Source organism: Nesoenas mayeri (assembly GCF_963082525.1).
Source record: "Nesoenas mayeri genome assembly, chromosome: 17".
NCBI lineage: Eukaryota > Metazoa > Chordata > Aves > Columbiformes > Columbidae > Nesoenas > Nesoenas mayeri.
Window position 1 is genome coordinate 1866859 of NC_137565.1, and position 16488 is coordinate 1883346.

A 16488-nucleotide genomic window follows, 5' to 3' on the forward strand; every position below is an offset into this window, starting at 1 on the left:
CCGATGAAATAACGTTCATTATGAGCGCTTGCACATCAATAAGAGCACAAAGGTCTGTGCACGCTGGGCAACGAGCGGCTGTGACCCCCTGAACCGCACCGGGGAACCACCAAACCTCCCAGTGTTCTGCCCCATCTCGGCAGGGAAAAGGATCCGCTCTGCAGCTCCAGCACTTGGTGACAAGCAGAATGGGCTCCCCAAACAAAACCAAAATCCTGAGGCTTTCCGCTCTTTGTTTTGTTTTGGGAGAGAGGGTCTAGACTTGGAAAGACAAAGGTTTAGCAAAAAGGCTCAGTTGTTATTCCAGCACTTTTCTGGGTGCTGGAAGAACTCTGTGGTGTCTGTTCTCAGGCGTTCCGCACCGGTCACCCCTTTAGTCGTTATCCCTGTTACACACATCGGGGCTCTACTGAACCACCAGTGAAAGTCCAGTCTGTGATAAGTCTGATTTAAACTGAAAACACGCGTGGCCTCCTGTGCATTCATAACTCAAGGCTCTGCAATTCGAAGTGAACCCAAACCATACAAAACAAAGAGTTTCTCGACACTATGGGAAAGAATTATACATAAAGTTTGTACTACAGCTGTACAAACCTATGCTGCCTTTGGAAGAATGTGTAATATGGGAGAGACACAGAGGTTTTACTAGCACAATACTTATAAATACATACAGGTTTTATTAGCATCCGTATCACTGTGATTAACAGTAGGATGATTCTCATTGGCGTGTGACCTTCAACAACCATCAAGCTGAATGAGCATCGACGGGTGATGGAAGGAGCCACTTCAGCTCTTACCAAAGAGCTCAGACCAAAGACCCACAAACGCTATGAAAAAACCTCCACAGGTAGAAGAGTTCCAGGTGTTTCAGTTCTTATTTGCACAACAGCGCCCAACAAAAGACAACCGAAGGGCAGCAGCGGCCACAGCCCCACTCCTGTCCTCGAACACATCGAGTATCAAAGAAACAATGACAAAACCAGTCAGAAAGTTGACCGCGCTCATAAAACCAGCACACAACATTCTCTTTTAGTTGATTACGCTGAAAAGGACGAACTGAACAGTTCGGATTAAAGAAAAAGTAAACAGAAAAAACCCTGGAACTGACTCCGCGAGGCCAACACTGTCATGGAAAAATGTTTTTCCAATTAAGAAGATGAGAAGCTGCTGGTTGATGCCAGAAATACAACTTTTTGGCAACACAGTTTAGGCTTAATCTGATGAAAATCCTTGTGTCATGCTATATGTGTTAAGCTGATTTAATTTATATATTCTTTCTGAAAACATTAAGAGCCTGATGATTCAAAGACCAAGCAAGCAGGTGAACACCACCACACAATGAGTCTGACATGCAAGTTTCCTTTGGATGAGGCTCCACTTGCTAATTAATAGTCACTGGATCACTCTGTTTATTGTCTATTTACGGTGTCATCCTGTGCATCAGGTTTTGTTGTTGTGCTGTTGCCTTGAACATCTCGTTCTGTATAATGAAGAAAACACTGGATTTTTGCTAAATAATTACGGCTTTTGTACAAATCCCAAAGATAAAATTTAATCAAGTCTTTCATTATCTGAGCCTTAATGTCAAGCTTATGTAAAATGGGATAATTGTATAAATAAAACATTATACAAATTATTTTTTTATGGAATTAAGCCACCTTATCTGCCAAAACACCACTGCCTCTAACTGCATTTTTTGTGTGTATCATTCAGGTAGTCAGATTTTCCCAATTACAGGAGTATTGCACCATGATAAATTTTGCCTTTGGAATTTGTGCCAGTTTCCCCCTTCCAGCGCTCCTTGATTGTCTCTCGCTCTTCTGGGCAAAAGCAGCTCCATGAAAGTTTCATTGAGCCGCTGTGTGAAACAAGTTTACCGCACAAATGGAGAATAAACCCAGAAGCCAACCTGCAAATTACTTCTCAGGAAGAACATCTGAGCCCACTCTAGATGCACATATTAAAGACTCTTCATCCTATGGGGAATACACAGTTCCTGTCTCCCGTACTTCTCACTGCAGATCTAAGTGGCAAAAGCAACAAGAGGGTGGGGACAGAAATCAGAGCTGGCTGAAGCGGTGGCAGAAACTTCCAAATCTGTGCTCTTAATAAAATCTGAAGAGTCATCAAATCTGAAGTGCGACTCATTAATTAATTTAAAAGCACGAGCACTGAATTCCAGAATCTCTCAATGGATAGAAGAACCAAAGAACTCAATTCCCTTGAGCACCGGGGCTGCTCTTGGCTCCTTCCACTCTGCTGCGATGCTTAATCAGACCAGAGGAATCACTCACATGTGTTGGCCGCACCAGCCCAAAGATGCCGAAGTCACAAGACGCACCCTGGAATCATGGAACTGACTAGAAATTTAACATGTTTTCAATAAAATAAACAAAAATATCCCATTTGTACCTGCCACTGTTCTTAAGGTATATTGCAGAAAAGCAAACCAAAATAAAATCAGCCATGCAAATTGTGATTTGGACTGTGAAAATGGATGACATGGAGGTGAAAAAAATCCTCCCTTTTCTTTTTCTAGAGGGTTTGTCAATCTCACGGTGACTTCCGCAGGCTCCTCAAATCACTGTCATTTTCAGATGTCACTTGCAGCTAAGGATAACTGATGCGACCTTCTTCAGATCCCTTTTTAATTAGTCAGAAATACTGATTTTGAGCAACTGTTTTCCCTCTTGGGCTCCGAGCCTGTTTTAGCACAGAGTCAGCTGGGGTGAAGAGCAGGAGGCAGAATCATCAAGAAACACCCACCATACCTGTGTTCGCATCTGTAGAATTAAATAAGGAAAAAAAGGGTTCTGTAGTCAAGGCAGTACCTGTGAAAATGGCATTACAAAACTTAACGTGTCAGGTTTTAAATGTATTGTATTTAGAAGCAGGATTTATCCACTGCTCGGGGGTACAAGCATCAGTCCTCTAAGCCACCAGCAGCAAGGATCCACTTGAGAAAGCTCAACAGCAACAGGCACACAAATACATTTTGAAAGCGTAATTAACTCAAGCAGATAGTGTTATTTTCTTCTACCCATTTCACAAAGGCAACACAGAAGGTTTTATACCTGTGTGGTTTTGTTTGCATTGATTCCTTGAGGCTGCTGTGTAATATTTACATGAAACAGTGTTGTTTCCCCATACGCTGTACTGAAGCACCCAGGACAGGACTCGTAGCTGTACACACATATGGAAGAGACAGCACCCAGCCCTTTAAAAACCTACAACCAAAGCATCTGAAGAGCACTGGCAAAAGTAGCCAACTGAAATAACTAAAAAGCAGAATAAAACACACCATAGAAAACTGCTTGCCCCAGGGTGTGAGTCTTTCAATCTGCACCACAGACTGTTACATGCCTAAATTGTATTTATCCATTATACGTTACTAAAGGTCCCTGTTTACTGTAGTAACACCTAACCTGGAAATAACCCAAGTTATTCACCTATAATAAAGTGGCAAAACCCTACCTGACGAGTGACCTTCAAGCTGCAGGGTGTTGAGGTACATTTTCTCACGCAGCTCCCACTTAAATCACAGAAGTTACAGCAAAGTCAATCGACCTGTGCACAAGGATTGGTGACAAAGCAAAATCAGTTGTTTTCTCTTAGGTCCATTTCTTCTTTCCAAAGTTCTTCGTGATGGTACCTTGTCAGCAGTGCCCGAAGCACTGTCCAGCAAACCACAGGTGCATGTTCAGTCTCGCTTGTGTACAGTTCTTGCAACGCGTCGGACACCAGCCTGGCCCTAATTTAAATGCTCTGCAGTGGAGAACCGTGTAGTGAAGCTCTGAGTTAACAGAGTTGCGGGATTCCCTCTCCAACGTGCACATTTCTGTGCTTTCTTCCCTTTGGTTTGACATCCCACAGCAGGTTTGGCACCCGTAACACACAGTGTCTGAGGAGCTGTTTAAAGACGCTGCGCTCCAGCACAACCAGAGAAAACCACCATGGAGCAGTTCTCCCAGTTTCACACCTGAACTTCTGAGGAACATCCATTGCTTATTTACAGTCTCCTTACAGGAAAATGGGAGCTATGACAGTCAGGACACCGAGCCTTCCAGCTCTCTGTCCATTTCACTATTCATACTGTAACTCGACTGCAAGATTAAGCCATGAGCATAACATGACACAGGACTGTGCAACGTTTGTCTATTGCCTGTTCCTAACAGATTTTCCTTTTACAGCAAGGTTTGGAGATCAGCACTTAATGCATATACGTTGGTTTTTTTTACAGGTAAAGTTATACTTCAATGTCAATTATCAAGATGCTGCTTAGTTTTCTTCCTGTGTCAGCAAGAGCCAAAGAGCAGAGGTAGCACACAGTGGCCTTCAGCAGCACATTCCAACCTGAGTTTTGAGCATCTCCTGGACTGCAGGTCAGGAGGTGGTAAACCTAACCAGGTGCTACAGGACCTGGTCCAAAGGGCAGAATGAGCCCCAGTTCACAGTATCACAGTATGTTGGGATTGGAAGGGACCTCAAAAGATCATCTAGTCCAATCCCCCTGCTGGAGCAGGAACGCCTAGGTGAGGTCGCACAGGAACATGTCCAGGCAGGTTTTGAATGTCTCCAGAGAAGGAGACTCCACAACCCCCCTGGGCAGCCTAGTTCCATATAGTAAGCTCTGACTTTTAAGCACATGCCAGCAGCCCCTAAGCTTTGCTACGCAAACAGCATTAGGATGACAAAAGCCCTCCTGTAAGTCACTGTCGTGGTCTGTTTCACACTCTGTTTCAATTTTTGCTCGCTAGCACCTGCTGCTGCCCCCGCGCCGCAGCCGATCGCTCCCGAAACGCAGCGGCACGGCGCCCTGGCCGCGCCCGCAGCCCCGGAGGCGCGGCGGCGGGCGTTCCCAGCACGGAGCGTGCGCTCCCCCCCGCGGAGCGGCAGCGGCACCGCAGGACCAGCCGGCGGCCCCACCGTCCTCCCCAAAAACACAACGCCCAGACGCCAATAAAACCGCTACAGCCAGAATCAAAGGCGATCAAAACCGCTAAAAATAGACGCAGAGAAAGATTTCTTGTTTATCATGACGCATCTCTTTGTTTATAAATGCAAACAGAGCTCTCTCGCTAAATCCTTGCGCTGCAAACACAACCTGAGAGCTGGAAATTTTAACAACTTTTTTAAATGGTGTAATCCATAAAAAAAAAGGCCTGATGGGAAAGTTAACATTTTTATATTCTCGGTATAAGCAAAACACACATGGCTTCCCTCCCCAAGACATGAAAAAGCAAGTTACCGCTGGTTTTGTGTGGTGAAAAGCTTGTGAAGCAGCAATAGGGACTAGGAAGGAGAAAAAAGAATAAACAGTGTGTGGTACTGGCCCATGGCCCATGCAAACTCTCACCTGAAACAGAAGCCCAGAGCAAAGAACCATTTATATTTGTCACTTGATTCGCTATCTTTAGCTTAACACTTTGTGCAGGAGACTCAGATAGCTATGGCAGAAAAGATCCCAGCACTGCAAACATAACCAGGGATTGTCACCTGGACAACTGTGACAGAAAGACACTGCTCCAACCTTTGCTTTCTGATTTTACTGACCACAACCACCTTATGAGCTTCCTGTTCATGCCCATGTAACTTCACACTCAGTTTTTGTTCTAACTGCCCTTTTCAGTCCTTGTTACCCACACAACCCAGTTATAAGTATTTGTGCACTCCAGTCTGTAACGTAAGATGATTTAGGCCCTGTGCTAGAGCCTTGGTATAAATAACATGCCTTGTTTCAACATTCCTACAAATATTCAGTAACCAGATATGTAGTCTATGGTTTGGCTCATCAGTTTGTCCCACAAAGTCTGTTAAACTGGTTATCATATTAATCCTCCCTTTCAATCATAAAGATATTCCAAGTTTAACATCACATTATTTGCCAGGCAGCCAAGCAAGCTCTAAAGCACAGAGGAATTGGTCTTTTTCTGCCCTCCTTGCTCGAAAGGCAGCAGCTTGCACCATAAGGACAGCTACAAACAAGGCCAAGGGCAAGGGAGGCTCAGCAGGGCTGTGACCCAAGTGTTCAAAGAAGCCACAGGCTGAGGACAGCAGAGTCATCACTGTTCTCTGAGCACAAGACCCCAGCCAAAAACGTTTCCCAATTTTGGCCACTTGCAGAGATGTTCTAAAGTGTTACAGGACACCTGTGAGTGAGAACTCCTCCATGGGATGCTCAAAGAGCAGCTTGTGCTAGGAAAAATATTATGGGAAACTTTCCAGGTGAGCACAGAAATCAACATACAGACACAAAACCAGCCCATAAATTAATGCACCAATGTGGAAACAAACTGATCACAGCAACAGCTTGAGTTTTGGAGTCATTTGCAAGACATTGCAGTCAATCCTGCTACAGCAGGACACAGTCAACAGCTGCCAAAGTTCAGGTGAGACAGTGACCAGCACCACCAATCCTGGGAAGGATTCAATCAAACCAGGGATCTCTGCTTTAGGAAAGCCAAGGCAGAACTAACCACACAGCAGCCAAGTGTAGGACAGAGCAGGTACTGCAGGAGGGGATTCCAGCCTCACCACTTCAGTCCTGATAACGGCAGAGCTCTAACAGACTGATGCGACTGTTAAGCACAGAGGCTCTTAGAGGGCAAGTTTTATTTTCCTCATTATTTAATAGGTAGAATTTCATTTCACCTAAAACAAACTAGTAAAAATTTCCTTAGGAGTGTTATAGTTGAGGAACATCAACTGAGGAATCTGCACACACATATTAAAGGCTACCTGCATTATTTATAATAAAAAATTAACGGGGACTAAATGTGACAAAGTACAGTGCTGCACCAAGCGGACCTAATTCACTCCAAAACCATTTCAAGTCCAGATTACAGCAGGACTAGCATAGCTGCCTACTTCACAAGGGAGTTATTGCAGTCTTGGAAGTGAGACCAAAGATTACAAAGTAAAGCTCAGAGCAGTTTTACTACTTTAAACAGCTACTTTTTTCATAAATCTCTGCAGCCATTTGGTAATGATTCACACTAAGCGCAGTACCTGTGTGCAGTATGCAAATCGTGAAAAGGACACACAACAAAACAATGTAACTTCAGTGCTGCTGTTTCTTCTGAAGGCAAATCCATACTGCAGAGCCACCAGCGTTTTCTGTATCAACTTGCCTTTTTTAGGTAGTGCCTTTTCAGAAGTGAGACAGCTTGAAGACAAAAAAGCTACCACACCTAGTAACGCAGCAGCAGACGGTTAAGCCAGCAGTATTAACCAAGATAGGCACAGGTAAATTAGTAAACACTACAGGCAAGAACCTACAATGTGAAGTTAAAGCAAGATGATGCAAGAAGCTTGAATGGGCTGTTAAGGCAGTTGTTTTTTTACAAAGTGTATGATGTTCCTTATTTTTGAGTTTCAGGTCCTAAGTGACAACTCAACTTCTCATTGACTAGCTAAAGAAATACACAAGAAAACCAACCACACCAAAATCCACATAACTGCAACTTGCACTAACTTGAACATTGCTCCTTTCCAACAGCATCGCAGAACCAGTAATCATTGTCCACACTTCTTGCTACCATGTACCAGAATGGCTGAATAGTTAAATATTCAAATAGTTATGTACACAAACATCCGAGTTAAAAGGAATAAATGAAATGCTCCACTTTATTAAGAAACCAAAAATACAAAAACTGAAGAGTTCCAGGCTCCATGTACTCAAACACTACTGAAAAATGGTATCTCAAACTTAGTTTTGTTTACTAGCAGTACTAATATTAACCAAGATTCATCTCTACAAGATAGTGTTAAGAGTTGACATTTTCCACCATTTGTGCTGTCATAAGCTATAGAGTTTCAAATTAAGAACTTGGTGCAGTTACAGTAAAGTCTAGATATTCATATAGATGTGGTTTCAGTTAATATACTGTTTTGTAGGCAAGAGCTCCTTAGCTCACAATACAGCTGTTTTCTAGTGGATTTTAAGATGCTTAGTTTATTCAATCTAGCTCTACTGAACGATGTTTCATGCAAAGATACAGCTTTTAAGTCACCTTACAGATCCAGAGACCATTTGTTTCTGGCTACTGAAAGTAGAGAGCTCTGTGAAGGCATATTGTAGAACATAAAAGAGTTGAGGAAACTGTATCTAATGGTAGCATACACAAGCTGAACTACACACCTGCCTCCCAAGACTCCCTGCAGACCACAAATATTCCTGTTTGGATGGGAATGTCAATCCAGTCACACTTACCAGTCAAGCATTCACTGCTTTAGTTTTATCTGGCAGTTGGTTAGTTCAGCTTTCCTCAGGTGCCTCAGTTCTATGCTTCAGGAAAACAAGGGAAGGTTAACTGCTAGCTCTTAGCGAGAGGAGCACAACATCAGAAGCAGGAGGGAAAAGGAGAACAGAGAACGAGAAATGCAGGAGACAACCAAGTATCAGCCTCAACAGAAGAACAGAAGACACTTGGAAGAGTTTTCCTAACAATGCATGAAGTTCACTTGCTTAGAGATACTTGAAATACAACTTTATTACCTAAACAAAAAAGAATCGGAATGACAGAAACAAGATTTACCACTTAACACTCTGAGGTGACTGCAGCAGTCTTATATTTGAAACTCAAAAGGGGAAGTAATTGTAGTCCAAAAAACAGCTAAATATGCAGGTCCAAAATATGAAGTGTTTTAGGTTTTCATTTTGTTTTGTGTTTTTTTATTTTTTTAAACTGCCACATTCACTCCGAAGCCCATTCATCTCTTTCAGCATCCCAAAGATTAAGCACATGTTCTGTTCAGCTAGATAATAAAGTGGCAAACACGCTGCACCACTGACATCACAGGACAGTTGCCTATAAAACTAGACTTCTGACGCTGGGCTCCAGCTTCATCCCTCACAGGTCATCATCTTCATCTGGCAGTGCAGTAGTCTGAGCAATCTGCAACAGAGAAGCTACACTTTAACAACTGCTCTTCCATTATTTGCCCCAGGAGTCTAAACAGTAGTTATCAGGCCATTATTTCACCCGTGTGCCCTTTTTCACTTACCTGTAAGTCTTGCTCATACTGTGCTGCCAGTGCTGGGTCCATAACAACTTCAGGTGGTGCAAGAGCAGGCATGGCAACAAATTCCAAGTTAGGATCTCCAATTAGCTTTCTAGCAAGCCAGAGGAAAGGCTTCTCAAAGTTGTAGTTACTCTTAGCTGAAATGTCGTAATACTGCAAAAAAGTACATAGTATATATTATTTAGAAAGACACCTCTAACTGATATCTAGGGCAAACCAAGACTGACATGCACATCATCAGCTGTGCTTCTACCTTAGTATTCTTTTTGACCACATGACTTCTGTTTATGCTCTCAAAACCAGTTATGATCCAAGTGTCTATAAACACACAGTTCCAGGCAAATAGGCAGAAGTTGGTTACTGAAAAGGTATCCAGTCTGATCAAAGATGGAACTTCTGGGAGGCAATGGTACATCTATCTTTTTCCTGTGACCTGATCTACTTTAGTCTCACTTCTGTGTCATCTGATAAGATTCTGAGCAGTGAAAGCCAAATGCACACAAGCTCTTCAGGAGCTTATCATAGCTTCTGCTCAAGACACTGATGACCATCTTTAAGACCGTCACTTCCCCCCCCTTCCCATATTGAAATACTACAGCCTGTAACCACAGAGGCAAAACATAGGATTACTGCACAGAACTCAACTGCAGGCAGACTCAACAAATCCCATTCCTACAAACTCACGTCAACACACCTGGAGATTCTTCTTCCTGTGGAAGACAATGGATTTCGCTTTGACTTTTCTGTCCTTAATATCCACTTTGTTGCCACACAACACTATAGGGATGTTTTCACATACTCGTACCAGATCTCTGTGCCAATTAGGTACATTCTTGTAAGTAACTCTTGATGTTACATCAAACATTATAATGGCACACTGAGCTGCAAGAAAAGAAGTCAGAAGTTACATTAGGAGAATACGCACTTGTTTAAAGGTAGGACAGAAAAGAGGCACCAACAGAAATTCCAGATTAGGGTTAAGCATCCGAATCAGCTTTTCCCTCTCAGCTTCAAAGTTCTGAGATGCCATGTTCTGTTAACAAGTTCAATACACAAGTCCACAGAACTCAGCCCATGACCACATCATCTCACTTCTTTAGTGCCCAGTCTTTAAATGCAGCTAGTTTTATCAATGCAACTCTCCCACTCAGTGCTGCATTGTATGAGAATATACAAGAATTATAAAAGTCAACCTTGATATACATAAATATTTGACAGAAATTAGTTGACACCTATTTCACTAATCTCAGACACCCTACTGATGCTTTCAGGTAGGCTGGGAGCTTGTAGTCCACATCTCAGGATGTCTTTGTCAAGAGCAGTTTTTCAAAGAACACTGGGGCTTGGCTCAGTCCTGATACTTCTAAAGCAAAAGCAATTATATCAAACTCTAATAATCACCACCAAAATGTTAAAGATATGCAGGTGACTGAAGTACACACAGAATAGAGCCTGGCCAAGCAGAAGGGACAATGTGAGAACTTCTTTAGCAAGACAACTAGATTCTAGCATGGAGATGCACAAATTCAACATTGTCTCTAAAAATCTTAGTTTGCGTGTTCCAAGTCCTTGCCTCAGCATGGTATATTAATACACATACAAATCTGTACCAATTGAAGCACATAGTTTCACTTCTTAACCACTGAATTTCATCAGCAATATCTTGCCATTTAAGGTGCATCATTACTTTTCATTAATACCAAACCCTGCAAGAGCATACTGAAACAAAATTTTAGACTATTCCTACTTCAGCACAAGTTGTCTAGCAAAGGAAATTATCTACATTAAGAGTCTGAAGACCTAGAAACGATCTCATCAAGACACACTGAGAACTTTCAGAGCAGCCAACACAAATGACTCAACTGTAAGAGGTACAAAACATTCCCATCTATAACAAATCTTACCTTGGATGTAGTAGCCATCTCGCAGGCCACCAAACTTTTCTTGACCAGCTGTGTCCCATACGTTAAATTTAATAGGGCCTCTGTTAGTATGGAACACCAGAGGATGAACTTCAACACCCAGCGTTGCTATAGTAAAAAGAACAAGCAGTGCAATTAGCAAGTCATGAATTGCAGTTCTAGTTGTAACATTAGTTCTCAAATATTTTTTGAGACATACCTACATACTTCTTTTCAAATTCACCAGTCAAATGACGTTTTACAAATGTTGTTTTACCAGTGCCACCATCACCAACCAGGACAAGCTGTTGACAGATAAAGGCAAACAGGTCAGAATGTTCTGGAGACATGTCATAGTCTAGACCAGGTCCCCCTAGCCAGCAGCTGAAACCATGTGCTGCTCACTCATCCCTTCCCTGCTCCCAGAGGGATGGAGAATTAATCAAACAAACAAAGGCAAAAACTCATGGGTTGGGATAAAAAATTTAACGTGGAAGCAAGGAGAAAAAAGAAAAATGAACAAGCAGTTAACAGCAATGGCAAAGGAACCTACAAAGATGATGGGCAAACAGTGCTGCGTGGTAGGTACCTTCCCCCCTCCCTTGCTCTGCATCGCCACTTGCACCCCAAATACCAGAAGGAAAAGAAACCACATGGCCCACAGGAGTGGAGCCACTGCTCCACCTGCCTTGGACCGGAAAGAGCCCAAAAAGGGAGACCGGATATGGTACAGAATACCCGGATGTCCTGGCAGCGTAGAAATTAACCCCATATTGACCAACCACAGACATTATTAGTCACTTTAGTGTAAATACTATTTATTACTACAAAGACCTTAGTCCTACAAGATGGTCTAAACAAAAGACTGAATTCCCCATGAAGTGACTCACTGCACTTGGACCCGATTTGTTAAGTGTACCACGTTATAACTCCAGCCAGGCTCATCTCGTTCCTGAAAACTACAATGCACTGTGAATATGGTTCTAGTTAATTACAAGTGACTGAACTACAAGTATTTAGGGCTTTCAACCCGACTGTGCCCCTATTTAGAGAAGCACTCATTTAAGCACCCAAACTGGAGAAACCCACTTACAATTACATGCAAGCAAAAAACCAACAGAAACCCAAACAACTGCACTATTAATAACTGGAATAATCTAGCCAAGTATTGTAAGAAACACAAGTAACATTCCATGAACTTTCATGGAGCAGCCTTAAGGACTGGCTGTTAAGATTACAAAAAAAAATGCAAAACACCAAAAATTCTGTTCTGAAACGTTTTTTCATCCCTAGAAAATTAATACACATCAGAAAACAGGCTGAGTACTTTTGCTTGTTGCTGTGAAAATCACTTCTGAAGTTTAAAAGTCATTCTGTAGGCAAAGCATGACCAAAATTTCTTACACTAAACTACAAATAGCATCAGACTGATGCAGTTCAACAGAATCTTTTTGTACAAGTTGTACGCAACAATACAATAGAAGTAACTGCACCATTAAGGATACACCAGCACTTCAAACCTACCATCCACACCGGCACTCCAGAGTCACTCCTGCCACTTTTCTACTGAAGGAAAAGAAACGAACAAGGGGGAGCGGGGGGCAATAACCGAACACAAAGCGCTCCTTACCTTAAACTGCACTTGTGGCTCTCCTTGGGCGGCCATGCTGGGTCTGCAGGGAAATGGCAGCACGTGAGATGGGCCCGCAGCGGGAGCGCCGCTCCGGGCCCAGGCCGCCCCCCCGCCCGTTAGGGGGCGCGTGGCCCCGGGCCCATCCACGGGGCCGGAAGCGCCTCCACGTCTCCCACACGCGGCGGGAGCGCGCGCGCTAATGGCGGCGCTCCCTCCCCGCCCACCCCCGGACCCCGTTAACGGCAGCGCGACCGCCGCTGCCCCTCTGGCTTTCGGGCCTGCAGAGGGACGCACGAGCCGCGGGCTCCGAAGGGCAGGCGGGAAAGGCAGGCTGCAGGCCCGCTCCGCAGAAAGCGCCCCACCCCAGCCCGCCCAAAACCAGCGTCCCGTCCCTCATGAGTACCCACCTCCTGACCGGGAGAGCCCGGAGCGAGTCCTCCGGGGGGCCCGAGCGGAGTGCTCCCCCGGCCGGGCCTCGGCCGCTCCCCGGCCCCCCCCGCCATGAGCCACCATGACTGAGCAGCGCGCGCCGTTTCCCCTCCCCCCGCGGCCGCGGGCCGTTGGAGGCCCCACTCCGCCTCTCTCTCCTCCGCTCCGCTTCTCCTCAGCTCCGCTCGCCCTTTTACCGGGGACGGAGCAGAGCGCGGCTCCTATCCTTCCACCTCCCCACCGCGAGGGCTGAAGGCAGAGAAGGCGCCGCACAAGTCCGGCATCACAGCTCAGCAGGCCCAGCCTCGCCGCAGCCCGGCCCATCTCCCACCCCGCTCCGAGGCGGCGGCCAACGGCAGCCGCCATCCTCACCGCTCGCGCTTTTAAAGCGGCCACGCTTCCCCTCCACCCGCTCCCGCAAGGAAGAGGAGACCACCCCGACCCCGTCACCTTTCCGAGGCTCCTCCGCGGCGCTCCGCTCGGTGACTGGGCGCTGGGAAGATGGCGGAAGCGCGGTTCAAATACCCGGACAGCGACGCCGCGCGGCCGTGGGGAGGGGCGGGGCCGGCCGTCACGTGGGCAGGCCGGGCGGGAGAGCGGCGCGGGCTCCGCCGCAGCGCGGGCCGGTGTGCGGGGCCGGGCGGCGCGGCTCTGCCCCCCGCGGGAAGCGGCAGCCTGGAGAGATGGAACCCCGTTCGGTAAAAGGGAGCGGCTCCTTTGTGGCGTGGGCGGGAGGGTGCGCAGGGAGCGTTGCCGGCCGCAGCACGTTCTGGCGCGCTGTGCCCCCCCGGGATTCATAGCGTCCTTCCTGCTCCTCTCTGTCCAGTTACACGGGGTGCCCCCGGCCCCAGCCGCAGCAGGTTCCGGCCCGCTGAGGCCTGCGGTACCCCTGGGGTCACAGTCTCCATTCAGCCCTGGAGCTTCTCCTAGCCTCAGTTACACAGCGGTGCTCCCAGCCCTGGGGGGATTCACACCGCACCAAACGCGAACAGCCGCACTGCGGTCTCGAACCGGGGGACTCAAGCGATCCTCCCGCCACAGCCGGGAGAGCGGGCGCGCGCCACCGGAGCCGCATCAGGAAGTGATTTAGTGCGGCATGAACCAGTCAGGTGGTGTCCGAGACAAAGGGTAAAACAATCTATTAAACTGCCTCCAGCGTGGCTTAATGAAGGCTTGAAAAGCAGCAGGAGAATTTAATTGAACAGCTGTTAGGTGAAGACGGCTGTGTTCAGGAGAGCTTTCCTTATGACTGTTGTTTTCAGTTCTTCATCCAAGCTGGTCTGCGTTCACCAGCGTGCACTACTAAAAATAAAAGTCGCTTTGTAAACACTCGATTTAGAATAGTTCTGTAAGCTCTCAAGTACAACCTTCAGTAGGACAAAGTTGTTCACAAACTTTCAAAGAACATGTTTTGCATAGGTCTATAAATACCACCTTTTGAGGGTTCACACTGATTCTTAAGGGCTCAGATTGTTTTTCACTCTGGTACACGTCAACAGTTTTCAGGTGGTCTGCATAAAGTTTGTTGGTGCACCCCACAGTTTAGAACAAATGTTTTGGTTTTTTAACTATGGCTTGAATAAACCTAGAAAATATTTCATGGCAGGGTATATATGCAAACATAGTTTATTTCTTGTTCATTTTCTGCAGACCTAGAGGCAACACAGAAAGTTTTGCAAAAGTGGCTGCACTCTGCTGCAATTTTTTCTTGTTTGTTAGTGTAACACAAATCCAAATGTTGCATAAGGTTGCTGGAAAAATGTTGAACTTGCTTTCCCTTTTTTGGATGAGTTGGGTTTGTGGGGTTTTTTAGCATTTTTGCTGATCACCTCTAGGTGTCAGGAAGGATATTTTTTCAGAATATGTAACTCGAATTTTTCTCAGTACATGGTCTCTTTATAAAACCCTTGTGCATTCCACCTCTGTTCTTGACAAACAGGCACGGGTTTATAAATAGGCGCCCATAAAGTGATGGTAATGGGGTTTGGAAGTTTTTAAGAATATAAAAAAAGGTAATCTGTAACTGTGGATAGAACACTTTACAATACTTTAGAAATATACCAATATTGTTACAGATTTATTAGTAAACTACTTTTTTTCCTGCAAAAAAAGGATAATACTGATACATTAATGTGGAATAATTAAAATCGATTTCTAATGAAAAACTCCTCCATCATAGCATTTGAACAAATATGTATTTTATTGTTATGGAGATAAATTACTACATGGATTCTAATTTTTATCCTCTGTTTTTTCATCGTCTATAAGACGTTCAATGGATCCGCAAAACATTTGCTTCTGATAAGCCCATTCAGCAAAGGCAACAAAACACTTCCAAGGACTCATCAGCTGTGTTATATCACTATCTAAAAGATTAGAGTTCAAAGGATATCCAGTAGGTAGTCAGCAGAATAATTACTTTTATAAGATTTTTACATTTCCTTTATCTTGACTCAGGTTATCTGTGAACAAACTGAGCAACTCGCTGAAGTAGAGAAAAGCAAAAAGGAAAAGGCAGCTTGAGTGTCTGGGGATGGTTCAAAAGAGAGTCACGGAGCTAAAGAGAATATCTGAATGTAACTTTTGTATTAGTAGGAAGCAAAATAATTTTGTAAGCTGTAAAAAAAGGCAACAATATATCCAGGCAAGCAATGAAAAGGAACATAACTGTACTTGCCAGTGAAAGCGGTGACTGTGGAAATGTCCCTGGACGTAGCTCGAGCGGGACGCAGGTCTGTGCGCTGGGGCTCAGGAGACACAGGAAATTACACTAGAGGGTCTGAAGAGGAAATTAGTCACTTTCAGCAAGAATGGGTAAAATGGACCATTACAGTAACTAAGCTCAATCAAAATATGTATTCAAAAGACAAGCTTTATTCATATTTTTCACCAAGTAAAACATGTCTGACTGCAGGTTTCATATGGAGACTACACGCTTGGAAAATCAGCATTTATGATGAAGGGCAGATGTACATGTATTTATTTTTTTTTTCAGAGAACAAAAATTCAGCAATTTACTGTAATTAAAGCACCTTGTATTGCTAATTCAGGATCTTTAAATTCCCATCCAGCACTGAAATTCTTTAAATACATGAGGAAGACTATGCACTATTATGTTCCATATCCAAAATTAACATTTTTAGAATGTATAGTTGATGAACGTGTAGCCAACTCTATATATGATAGAACTGGGGTAGCAATAATGACAGGTAATTGACTATCGTCTGAATGGTGATTTTTAACATGCACCTAAGAACACGGCACCACTGAGGATTTTTCTGCCTCCCACAGTACATGGATGCTGCGTTTCCTACAAACTCACAGGCCTTCAAGACATACCTGTTGTTGTACAGATGTAGAACTTTGGCAAATTTTGCTGTTTTACTGGAGCCCTTACCGTGAGTAACACGCAGCGTGTGCCAACGTGTTTATTTGAGGAGTTACTGCCCGTCAGTGGCTCATCCTGAGCTCCCTGGAGCGCTCAGCTTTGCGCTGATCCAG

At 44.6% G+C, this 16488-nt stretch overlaps 1 protein-coding gene across 1 annotated transcript; it reads right to left on the reverse strand.

The window, feature by feature from the left end:
- Positions 1–8483: 8483 nt before the first annotated feature.
- RAN (RAN, member RAS oncogene family) lies at positions 8484–13529 on the reverse strand. Its single transcript, XM_080355564.1, has 7 exons — positions 13438–13529; positions 12556–12598; positions 11146–11230; positions 10929–11054; positions 9719–9906; positions 9007–9177; positions 8484–8897 (listed from the first exon to the last, which is right to left on the reverse strand). The coding sequence occupies exons 2-7, from the start codon at positions 12589–12591 to the stop codon at positions 8853–8855; spliced, it is 651 nt and encodes a 216-aa protein (XP_080211690.1). The 5' UTR covers positions 12592–12598; positions 13438–13529; the 3' UTR covers positions 8484–8852.
- Positions 13530–16488: the final 2959 nt, after the last annotated feature.